The following is a 12,341-nucleotide window of genomic DNA, read 5'->3' as shown; positions in this document are numbered from 1 at the left end:
GGCCCACCCCAGGAAGAGTCCGGGGGCTCAGCCCCTCCTGGGTGCACACCGGTTGCTGCACGCTGGCCTACGGGTCCAGCACTACCCTTCCTCCAGCTGGAGCTCAGGTCCTGGCCTGGTACCTGAGTGCTGGCTGCCCAGGGCACACAGTAGGTCAAGTCTCACCCAGTCCTGGTTGGGGGGCTCTCCCTGGGTACCCTCCTCTCCAGCTGTCTCTGTGCCGCGCCTGGCATATACAGAGCCAGGGGCTGCCATGGGTAGAACAGGCTTTGGCAAGATGCCAAACCTTGTTCTGCCCAGGGTGGCCCTCCCACCACATGCCCTCTGACCCCACAGAAGGCCACAGTTACTGAGTCACAGACCCTCAGGCTGGACCCGCCCAGCTGTAGAGTTGATAATTCACTCTCTCTATCTTATAGGGACAGGGGACTTTCTGTACCCTGACCCCTCTTTCTCCAGCCTCTCCTTAGCCCCCCCCCACCACCCACCCCCCAGACTGGGTATCACCATCTCACAGCCTGCCCCATCTCCATGCCACCTTCCCATCTTTCCCCCCAGAACACAAACACCCAGAGCAGGGCAAGGTTGTAAGGTGTGAGGGGGCCAGGCTGGGTCCCCCTCATCTGAGCCAGTGCCGGGAAGGGACCGGGCATACACAGCCCTGCCGGCTTCTCTGTGTGATGCTGTGGCCCAGGACCCTGGAGCAGGCTCAGGAACAGATGATCATAGCAGGGGCAAAGTGCCACAGGGCTCCCCATTTCAGGTCCCGCCCCTACCCCTGCACAGTCCCTCTCAGACCACCATCCAGGATCCCGCAAAAACCAAGCCAGCATCACAGCAGTAAGTTAGATAGAAAGTGGGACTTCCCTGCTGGCCAAAAGAACAAATCAGAGGACAGGGTTGCCTTCCCGAGAAAGGAAGTCACAGACCCTTCCCACTGCCCTGAGGAGGAAATGTTCTTTCCACCGCCACCCCCCTCCGATGCATCCCTTCCCAGGCAGCCTTGAGAGGACAGACAGGATGTGGGGGCGAGGGGCAGTTCCTACATTCTCCCTGCCACATTCCCCAGCAAAGGATCTCAGCCCCCAACTGCGACTCTCCTGGGGCAAGGGGGTGGGGGGGGGCGGCAGGGAAGCCCTTGGTCATGTGATTCCAGCTCACCTCCCAGAGGCTGGGCTGGGGGAGGGGAGCTCTTGGGCCACTCAGAATAGGCACGTGCTGTGTGGACAGCAGACATGGAAACGTTCTTCGACTCAATTAGAGCATTTCACACCCACTCAAACCCCCAGAAGTCCCCACCCCACACAAACTCCCCCTTCTAGAAATGACAGGCCTCTTGGAACACATAAGGGGGCAGCCCCCTCCTCCAATCCCTATGCCCCACTCTGAGGGGTTTGCTCAACATCTGGGACCCGACCAGACAGATGTTTGGGCTTCTCCAGGAACATAAACAGCTGGTGTTCATTCACCTGGTCCCCTCCTCCCACTCAGAAAAGGACCAGGAGGGAGAGGGTAAGCAGAAGAGGAGGAGGCCCGTCCCCTTTCCAAGACCAGGGCTTGCTTGGCCCTAAGACAAAAGATGGTGGCACCGTGGGACCGGGGGTGGTTAGTGGGGATCCCTGCTAATGTCAGAGATCGGAGCTGTGACCTTGCGATGGCCAGACTCAGCTGGGAGATGAGGGAGGAAGGAAGGAGAGCAGACTACCACAAGACACATGCGCTCCTGCCTACAGCAAGCTCTCCTCTGCTCCCCAGGGCATGATATGGAGCTCCTCCAAGCCTGCCCACCTCAGTCACCCTCTGCCCCTGGTCAAGTCCCCACATACCTTCTACACAGTGCTCCACTTCCTCCAGATTCCGCAGAGTGATACGCATGAGGCTAGAATTGAGCATCAGCTCGTTCTTGTGGGCTGGCCACAGGTACGGGGGAGCAGGGTTCACAAAGAAGATCCTGGTGTCCCCAGTGGACACCTGGTTGTCACAGATGAGGGGATCTCCAAAGCCGCCAATCACCACCTTGTTGCCACCATCAAGCAGGCTCTCTTGGGTCACCATGTGTTTGCCCTTCAAGTACCGCCAGACCCTAACCTGGGGTGGACATGGGGGGGGGGGCAGGTATCAGTGATCCTCTTTCCACTGGGGAGAGGAGGCCACAGAGTCCAGGAACAAGTACAGACTGGGCGCCTGGGCTTTTTCTTCTCTTCCCACCTCAGTTGCTCAGGCCAAATGTCCAGAGTAGACTCAAAGCCCGGGCAGAGACGTGCGTAGCTCTTTGGGTCAGGCCGCAGGAGGGGGCTGCAGGGAAGCACACACCCTTGATGGATGCCACAGCCGGTGCGTGTCACACAGAAGGACGTGTGCCCCTCACCCAGGAGGCAGCACTCCCACCCACTAGGTCTAACTGACCTCAGCCACCCCAATTCCTATAATGTCCATCTCAGCTCAGGCTGGAAATGGGAAGGGGATCCAGCTGGCCTGGGTGCCTGCTTTCCATGTCCTTACTTTCTCCATCTACCCACCACTACTTTGGGCCCACCCCTGGGGACAGCCAGGAGCAGCGAACATGGACAATGGGGTGTAAGGGCCATGGGCCCCGAGCTCAGGGCTCTGGGCCAGCTTGGCTCCTTGCAGCCCTGTGGGTGGGCTAAGACACCCTCTCCCCCCACACCCCTCTACCCCCCAGGAGGCGAAAGACCCCTCCTCCTGCCAGGCTCCTACAGTGAATGCAGTCAAGGCAGCCTCCGAACCACAAAATCAAGTTTGGGCAGCACAGGGCAGCCCCACCCTACACACTCTCACTCCTGGGGCCCTGAGGGTACCTGCTCTGACAAACCAAGCCCTGAGACGCCCACAGCCCGGGGAGCGAGGGGGGTGGGTGGGTACAGGAGGGTCTCAGCAGCTGCAGGCTATACTGGGATGTTCTCCAAGGAACAGATCCGTGGGGACATATGCACAGGGGACATGAGTCCACCACACATTCCCTGAGAAGCCCCTTTCCTCAGGAGTTCTGGGGATCTGAGACTTCTGGAACGGGTGATGAAAGACAATGGTGGCCTGCCCACCTGCCAGGTCCCTGCTGGGAGCCTCAGGAAGGCAACATCTTAGGGACTCCCTCCACCTTCCAGTGGCCCAGTTGTCCAACCTTATCCCTCCCAACCCCAGACACACAGTAGGCTCCAGAAGGATGATAACCAGCAGGGAGAGGACTGGGCCGCTTTCCTCGCCTCCCCCCACCCCAGCCACACCCAGGAGCAGCGGGGAGGAAGTCGGGAAAATCCTGCAGGGACTTGGCAAAGTGCCCTGGCGTGGTGGAGGGGAGGGGGCTGGGCGGGGGATCCCAGCTGTAGCCAACACAGGCCAATCTGAAAGAAGCTGTCCCCCCCCACCACCCCCATCTCCATGGAGAAGGAATGATCTGATTTCTGGTCAGGGAGGTGGTTTTAGGGGCCAGAGCGGGGATGGGCCCTGGATCGCCTGAGTCCTCCCTAGGAACGTGTTATGGGAAAAACCCACCATACCTAACCCAGGAGACTCCCAGATCCAGCTGAGGGAGAGACCGAGCAGCACCCCTCCCCTGTGGCCAGGGGGATCCAGTTCTCCCAGGAGCAGGATGGGGCACCTGTCCCTGCACCCCTCCACAGCTGAGGCTCAGCAACGGTTCCACCCACTTTTCTGCTCCTGTCCCCACACCTAGTCACTGCAGCACCCGCCGCCAGGATGCCTGGGGGTGGGAGATTCTATGTGCACTCCACTCTCTCCGGAACCCCCACCCCCACCCCCACCCCCCCGCCGCCCTCTGGCCCTGGTAAAGGCCTCTGGGAGGGAGTAGTGACAGCACTGACCATAGGCCAAATTCCCACTTTCACCCCAAACAGCAGGCATCACCTCTCCTTGTCCCCGTTCCTTTCCTATGGCTGATGGGGAGGGGGTGCGATAGCCATACAGTTTCCCTGGGGGACGGCGCACTTGTTTCCAGTAAGGTGGTGGGTTTGGAGGTGGGGGTGGGGGCAGACACGATTGGGTCTCCCGGGCCTTGGCACCACGAGGTGGGCCCGCAGCGGTGCCGCAGGAACTTTCCCTCCGGCACTCGCGAGTTTTCCGGGACCCCGCGCCCCACCCGGGGGCCCGGCGGTCGCCAAGGGAGCGGGAGCGAGAGCTGCGGAGCGTCTGGTGCCCGTTCCCACGGCCTGGGATGGGGGTCCCAGTGGGGTGGGGTGGCCGGCCTCCGGGCTAGGGGCGCAGGCTGGCGGAGGAAGAGGCCCCCAGCCCCGGCTTCCAGGAGGGGCTCTCTGGGGCGAGGGCGAGGGGTCCCGGCGGGGGCGCACCTTGCACGAGTACGTGTGCTGCACCGGGTCCACGTTGAGAATCTCCTCCACGGTGCCGGTGAGCACCACGTTCGCCTCCTCCTCCCGCCGCTCCAGCGCGCGCTCCGGGCACGTCCCGTCGGCGCGGGGCAGGGCGCGCGCGGCCACGACCAGGAGCAGCAGCAGTGGCTGCAGCAGGGCTGGGCCGGGCGGCCGCAGGCTGGCCATGGCGCGGGCCGACGACGGCGGAAGGCGGCCGAGCGAGCGCGCGGGCCTGGCCGCGCCGGGAGCGGGACTGGACAGGACGGGACGCAGCTCCCGGGAGGCGGCGGGGGCGAGGGCGGCGCGGGGGCGGGACCCGGGGCAGCCCCGCCCCCTCCCCGCCCCTTCTCCCCCCTCCCGCCCCCCCCCAGCCCAGCTCCCCAGCCCGCGCGGGTCCCCTACCCTCCCGGCGCCCAGCGTCCCGCGCCGGCCGCGAACAAAGCGTCGGGACAGCGACGCCGGGCGGAGGCCGGGCTGGTGGGAGGGCGGGGGTCGGACTGGGTCGGGCCAAGGTGGGTGGTGCGACTTGCCAGGGCGGAGGGCGGAGGGCGGACGGGACGGGGGGGTGGTGGTGGGCGGGCCCAGGAGGTGCTCGCTCTTCTGCGGCGCACCCCCGTGGACGCCCCTCCCCCTCCTGCGCGGGCGTCTCTCCCCCACCCCCACCCCCGCCCAGGAAATGCGGCTGCAATCGGGTTAATGCATAATCTGGAGGCGACGTGACGGGACTTCCAAGGGGCTCCGGGCTGCGCCGGGGCCAGAGCTGCGGGAGCTCCTTGGCCGCGGGAAGGGGCTGCCAGGTCCTGGGGCCCCGCCGCCCCTCGGACCCTGCAGGGCTGCGCCCCTCCCCTGGCGGGAACAGCTCGATGGCACACCACAGGCCCTCTCGGGAGCTGGGGACAGAAACTCGCCCGGGTCCGGGACCCCCAGCAGGTTCGGGCGAGGAGGCGGCCCCAGCAGGCCGCGCCCCCGGCCGGCTAGGACCAATGTGGACCGTTGGCTGTGGTGATTGGTCAGAATGGAGCGCAGACCCGCCCACCGCCCGGTCCTGGGTCGGCCCCGGCCTGGCTGCAGAGCGGAGGGCTCCCTCTGTCGTCCAGCCGCGACTGTGTCGGCTCAGCAGGGTACGGCCGGCCACGCCCCCTCCTCAGCCCCGCGGTGGGCCCTTCTCCAGCCAGCCTGTCTAGGTACATGGGATCAACTGAGATCCAGAGAGTACAATTTGGAGCCTAGCTTAGCTGAAGATCGAGGGGGAGGGGGAGGAGACCCCTTCTGTCCGTCCAGGGCTGAATCTGTGGCACACCCCCTCACCCCAAGCCATCCACAGATCTCTGAGCCAGAAGCAATGCAGGAAGTAGCCCCTCTGGGAGAAGGTACCTTACCTCCCCGACCCTGGTGGGAGGGGTTCAGGGAAGGAGGATGGCCCCAAGGATGTATGCTCACACCTGCTAATTTGTAGTATGACAAAGAAGTGAGGGTGGGGACCCAGGAAATGAACCTGGAACCAAGAGAGCACCCCTCCCACATACATACACACAGCTGCCTGTCTACACATATTGGTCACAGATGAGCAAGACCTAGAAGTCTCTCAGCCCAGATACAGACCGCCTCCTCCCCTCCCTGCCGCCCCCCCCCCCCCCAGACCAGAAAGGGGCTTCTGGGTCTCCAGCCAAATTACTCTGAACAGACTGAAGGCTGAGGTCTGAGTCCCCAGAGTCGTGGACTTTAGCCCAGAGAAGTGTATGGCTATGTTCTGTGTCTCTCCCCCCAACCCCCATCTTGCCTGTGTCCAAAGCTGACTCAGTCCGGCTCCCGTGGAATTCCCGGGAAATTGGTATAGAGAGAAACAGTCTACGTGGAAGCAGGTGTAGTTTGTGTCAAATTAGGTGCGTGCCCTCCATCTGAGACAAGCTCTTCCACATTGGACTGAAGGAATCGCCCATTCCAGGGGGGCCCCTCACCTGCTGGCCATGGTCTCTCCATTAAGGTGTATTTGTTGGAGAATAGTCTCCATTCAGCAGCTTGCCAGATGGTAATGTGTGTGTTCAAGGCCCTGCCCACACCCCTCCCTGGACCAGTGCAGGCCGGACAGGGCAGGCTGATGGGTTCTGGAGGGCCATGAGTGCCAGTGGAGGAGCCTGCCTCACAACCCAGCCAGGCAGGCCCTAGGGCCTCACCCTCCGAGCACTTCCAGGGGTGCTGGTCCTAGTAAGAACCTGACCACACCTTTCCCTCCCTGTACTGTCTGCTGACCCAGATGTGGGGGATGGGAATCAGTTATGCAGGGGCTGACTGAGGCTCAGCCTGGAGGTAGGGGTGCGCGCCAACAGATATGTCTCTTCTTTCTCTAGAATTTAATTTCTCAAAGGTGAGGGGCATCTTCAGTTTCTCCGAGGAGTGGCTGGGAGTGGGTCACTATTTTGATCTCATTAGACTTGTGCCTTCACTTACTTGGCAAATGCAGCCTAGTGACCACCCGGTGACCCTGCGTCTCCTTATCCCACTTCCTCCTCTGCCCCTCCCCCAGCCTCATCAGTAGGGGTGCAGAAGCGAGGGGTGCTGGGGGAAGGAGGAGGGCAGAAACGGAAGGAGACGTTTAATTTTGCGTCAACTTTTATTACCCACACTTGGTCAGGGACTTGGGTGGGCAGCCCTCCGCGCTGCTGTCCTGGTCCTGCCTCACCCACCCCGCAGGCGCAAATTCATGACCAGAGTGCACTGGGGTGTGAGTTCATACTCCCCAAGCCGGTGCTGGTCCTCCATGGGCTTCCCCTCGAAGGTCAGCCAGAACAGGTCGGCCTGCACATGCTCCTGCTGGCATATCTGCTGCTTGAGCTCAGCCACCGTCTGCGTCAGCCGGACCTCATAGGCAATGGTGCGACCCTTGTGGTTCCTCACCAGGATGCTCAGGGGGTCCTTGCAGCTCTGCACCACCAGCAGGACCGTGCTGCCGGGGCTCAGGCCCTGGCTGAGGAGGGGAACCCCATCGCGCAGCACTGTGCCGGCAGGGTGGATGGCCAGTCTCTGCTGGAATGCGGGCACGCCAGTTTTCTGGGCGATCTGCTGCTTCAGCTCCGACGCCAGCATGTTGTCTCTCAGGGGCACCAGGAACTCCTCACCCCCCAGCATTTTCACCTTCAGGTCCCCGCCCTGTGGACATCACACAGACTTACAGACCCTGGCATCAGTCCTGGAGCCACTGCATGCATGGCATTGGCCACAGGGCAAGCTCCTAGGGGCTGTGGATGCTGCTCTCCTCCCCACCCACCACGAAAGGGACCCCAGGTGCTGGAGGCGAGCAAGGAGCATTTCCAGAAGAAAGGCAGCCACCCGCAACCGTCACCTCACCTCCCTTAACCCACGAAGATGCCCCTCTGTGCCAATGCCCAGGGATCTCAGGGTTAAACACTGGGCAAAACACACTTTCCAAGACCCAGACCCTGTCGTCAGAAGGAGCTCTGTCCACCAGCCCGCACGATTAGGGACCTGAGGGAGCTCTGAGCACCTCCACTTGCCTGGCACACAGTGAGTGCTCCACCCCTGGGAGACCCCAGCGATGAAATGGGAAAATCGACTGGTACAGAGCCCCCCTGCCCCCACCCGGCAAACCCCCCTCACCATGGCTGTAGGCTCTGGCACCAGGTCCTCCACAGGCACAGACGAGGAGGCTGCCTCTCAGCTTCCAGCTCCCCTGCGGCTCAGCCCTTTTATGAACCTGAGCTGTGCACGTCAGGGGGCAGTGTCGGGAAGAGAGCCTCACCAGTGGCTGAACTCAGCTTCAGTTTCAGTTTCCTTTTCCCAAGGTGTGCCCCGTGAGTGACAGAAACAAAACAGAATGACAAGGGTAAAAGCCCGGACTATCCACTTGCCCCAGCACTCAGGACCCTGCCCCTGTGTGCATTCAGAAACCCCCTAAATGCCCATCACTTCAGGTCCTTTACAAGATGCACAGAAGTCACAATAACATGAGCTAACGATTGGAACTTTCAGTTTCCATTTACCAGTTTGCAAAATTAGTAAGTATGGAACACATTGTCACAAGTGATTCAGAAATAACAAAAGAGTGGCAATCCAAACTACCCAGAGATAATCACCATTGGTTTAGGACAATATTTCTTCAGATAGTTCTTTTTTTTTTTTTAATGAAAGAGATGTATCTCTTATTTTCCATAAAAATGAACTAATGGTCACTATCCAGAAGGTGAAAAGATTGTTCTCAAAATGGAAGAAAATGTTTGGAAATCATATGTCAGATAAGGGTCTAGTGTCCATAATATATAAAGAATTCTTATAACCCAACCATAAAAAGATAAGCAACTCAATTAAAAATTGGACAAATGTTTGAATAGATATTTCTCTGTAGAATATATAAATGGCCAAAACCACATGAAAAGCTGCTCAACTTCATTAGCCATTAGGGAAAAGCCATTAGGGAGATTCAAATCAAAATCACAATGAGATGTTATGTCATACCCATTATTATAGCATAACTATAAAATAATAATAATATATTAGTATAACAATAATAATTCAAAAAGAACAATAGGAAATGTTGAGGAGCATGTAGAGAAATTGGAACCCTCATATTATTGCTGATGGAATATAAAATGGCCCGGCCACTGTGGAAAACAGTGTAGTCACTCCTCAAAAAGTTAAACAGGATTTTCATATGACCCAGCAATTCCATTCCTAGGTATATGCCCCAAAGAATTGAACACAGGTGTTCAGACAAATACTTGTAACCAAATGTTCATGGCACCACTATTTACAATAGACAAAAGGTAGAAACTGTGGGAACAACCAAATCCATCAACAGCTGGATGCAGAAACAAAATATGATACACCCTTACAATAGAATGTTACTGAACCATAAAAAGGAATAAAATACTGATAACTGCTACAACATGGATGAACCTTGAAAACATTATGCTAAGTGAAAGAAGACAGATACAAAAGGCCACATATTATATGATTCTACTTATATGAAATACCCACAATAAGCAAATCCATAGGGCCCAGTAGGGATTTCCAGGCATTGGATGAGAGCAGGAATAGGGAGTGATTGCTTTATGGATATCAGGCCTCCTTTGGGGGTGATAAAATGTTTTGGAACTAGGTAGAGGTAATGGTTGCACAACGTTGTAAATATACTGACACTAAATTATACACTTTAAAATGGATACATTTTTGTTACGTGAATTTCACCTCAGAAAAACAAAGCTAAAAACACACATTGGGGCACTTGGGTGGCTCAGTCTGTTAAGCTTCCCACTCGGCTCCGGTCATGATCTCAGGGTTTGTGAGTTCGAGCACTTCGTCAGGCTCTGTGCTGACAGGCTCTCTGCCCCTCCCCCGCTCACGCTGTGTCTCACTCTGTTTCTCAAAAATAAATAAATGTAAAAAAAAAAAAAAAAAAAAGAAATCAGAAGATATCAATATCATGTTTAATAATGGTCATTTGGGGGAGATGGGGGAGATTTTCACATTCTGTATTCTTTATCTCAATAAACATTTGTGGTTTTCTTTTTACAATACCAATATTACTTATGCAAGGAATGGGTCAAGATATAAACTTAAAATAATAAAAAGAAGAAAAATTAAACCCCTCTGGTTTTTGTGTGTTCACAATTTTGGAGTCCTGTGAGATTTGGGAGGTGGGTGGTGAAAATGGGGAAATGAGATGGGAAAGATTTATATTCCCAACATTTATTTTTCCACTCTTTTACTTTTTTTATTTCAAAAATTATTTACTTTCTTATTTACCTAATTTTTATTTATTTTTAGCTAACTTACGCCTGCTATAGCTATTTGTATTAGCAAAAATTTGGGAACAACCTAAATATTCAACAATATGGGATTGATTAACTAAATTCCCCTCTATACTATAATGGATTCATTATGCTATGGGAAACACATGTAGCCATTAAAAAATTGTTTTGCATAAAAGTATCTATTAATATGGAAAAATGTTTATGATACACTATTTGAATGAAACAGGTTACAAAATGGTGAGAGTAGGATGTGTTAACTTTTTTTTAATTCCCTTTTCCTTATCCCTTAAAATATATTTTTAAATTTTTTAAATGTTTTTTATTTTTGAGAGAGACAGAGAGACAGAGCACGAGCGGGGGAGGGGCAGAGAGAGAAGGAGGCGCAGAATCCGAAGCAGGCTCCAGGCTCTGAGCAAGTGGTCAGCACGGAGCCTGATGCGGGGCTCGAACCCACGACTGTGAAATCACAGCCTGAGCAGACGTCAGACGCTCAACCAACTGAGCCACCCAGGTGCCCCAATGTCTTCTGATTTCTTAATACTGACATAATGGCACTAGACTCTTTGTTTTCTTTTAGTTACTTCATCCCATTGTCACCAGTTGTCTTCCTGCTTTTGATAGGAGGAACTAAATGCAAAGTCATTAAGGAAGCAAACTGACAGAACCTGTCTCAGTTCCTGGGGCTGTCATAACAAACTACCACAGACTGGGGGGCTTGAAACAATGGCAAGAAGTCTGAAATCCAGGGGGACTCAATGACCAGTATTGTCAGGCTGGTTAAAAATAATCTAATTTTATGTAGCTTACAGAAGACAGGAATCACCTGAAACACAAGGATACAAGAAATTTGAAAGTAGAAGGATGGGAAGAAACATACCACATGACTATTAACTAAAATGAAGCGGTTGTAGCCATATTAACAATTTTATTAACGTATCAACAAAGAAACTTTATATGCAAAGTGTCACAGAGATACAGAAGGTAACAATAAAAGGTTGAGTTCACTGGTAAAAGAAAATAACTGTAAACTTGTATGCACCTAATAATATGGCCACAAATATATAAGTTCTAGTCTCAAACATTAATATTCTACTTATGAAATTATAATGGTCACTTAGAAGGGGACCTTTAGTTAATATTTTGTCTCATTTACAAACTAACTTAAACTTCCTTAAATCTTTAAAACCTTTCAAGTCATTTAACATACTTGATTTTATTTTTAAACCCTTCACTATCTAAAAACTGCAACAATAAAAAAACCTTTCCAAGAATGTCCACAGTTCTCATCTCATAGAGGTTTTAGTCTCACAGCCCAGACTCTTCTATTAGTTGCAAATCTACCACCTTTACCTTTTATTTATTTGTTTGTTTGTTTATTTATTCATTTATTTATTTATTTTACATTCAAGCTAGCATATAGTGCCACAATGATTTCAGGAGTAGATTCCTTAATGCCCCTTACCAATTTACTCCATCCCCCCTCCCACAACCCCTCCAGTAACCCTCTGTTTGTTCTCCATATTTAAGAGTCTCTTACATTTTGTCCCCCTCCCTGTTTTTATATCATTTTTGCTTCCCTTCCCTTATGTTCATCTGTTTTGTCTCTTAAAGTCCTCATATGAGTGAAGTCATATGATATTTGTCTTTCTCTGACTAATTTCACTTAGCATAATAGCCTCTAGTTCCATCCATGTAGTTGCAAATGGCAAGATTGTATTCTTTTTGATTGCCGAGTAATATTCCATTGTATATATATCCCACATCTTCTTTATCCATTCATCCATCGATGGACATTTGGGCTCTTTCCATACTTTGGCTATTGTCGATAGTGCTGCTATAAACATGGGGGTGCATGTGTCCCTTTGAAACAGCATACCTGTATCCCTCGGATAAATACCTAGTAGTGCAATTGCTGGGTTGTAGGGTAGTTCCATTTTTAATTTTTGAGGAACCTCCATACTGTTTTCCAGAGTGGCTGCACCAGCTTGCATTCCCACCAACAACGCTAAAGAGATCCTTTTTCTCCACATCCTCGCCAACATCCGCTGTTGCCTGAGTTATTAATGTTAGCCATTCTGACAGGTGTGAGGTGGTATCTCATTGTGGCTTTGATTTGTATTTCCCTGATGATGAGTGATGTTGAGCATTTTTTCATGTGTCGGTTGGCCATCTGGATGTCTTCTTTGGAGAAGTGTCTATTCGTGTCTTTTGCCCATTTCTTCACTGG

At 53.7% G+C, this 12,341-nt stretch overlaps 2 protein-coding genes across 8 annotated transcripts in view; both read right to left on the bottom strand.

Moving 5' to 3' along the window:
• The window catches only part of AGRN (agrin), a 34,522-nt gene extending 29,871 nt beyond the window's left edge, over window positions 1–4,651 (bottom strand). For 4 of the 7 annotated variants that reach the window (XM_086715324.1, XM_086715321.1, XM_086715323.1 and 1 more), the window contains exons 1-2: window positions 4,326–4,650; window positions 1,827–2,088 (exon numbers count right to left, since the gene is read on the bottom strand). In XM_086715324.1, the coding sequence (XP_086571450.1) occupies window positions 1,827–2,088; window positions 4,326–4,532 (469 nt within the window). In that variant the 5' untranslated portion in view covers window positions 4,533–4,650. Of the gene's footprint in view, window positions 1–1,826; window positions 2,089–4,325 lie in introns of all 7 variants that reach the window. The other 3 variants (XM_086715325.1, XM_086715329.1, XM_086715320.1) reach the window with 2 other exon arrangements.
• Window positions 4,652–6,938: 2,287 nt separating this feature from the next.
• On the bottom strand, window positions 6,939–8,116 carry ISG15 (ISG15 ubiquitin like modifier). Its single transcript, XM_025912436.2, has 2 exons — window positions 7,962–8,116; window positions 6,939–7,493 (listed from the first exon to the last, which is right to left on the bottom strand). Exons 1-2 carry the CDS (start codon window positions 7,962–7,964, stop codon window positions 7,023–7,025), a joined length of 474 nt encoding a protein of 157 aa, XP_025768221.1. The 5' UTR covers window positions 7,965–8,116; the 3' UTR covers window positions 6,939–7,022.
• Between the last annotated feature and the right edge of the window lie 4,225 nt (window positions 8,117–12,341).

Source organism: Puma concolor, chromosome C1, assembly GCF_028749965.1.
Source record: "Puma concolor isolate L17-30 chromosome C1, mPumCon1.1.hap2, whole genome shotgun sequence".
Classification (NCBI taxonomy): domain Eukaryota; kingdom Metazoa; phylum Chordata; class Mammalia; order Carnivora; family Felidae; genus Puma; species Puma concolor.
This window is presented reverse-complemented; position numbering and strand designations above follow the sequence as displayed.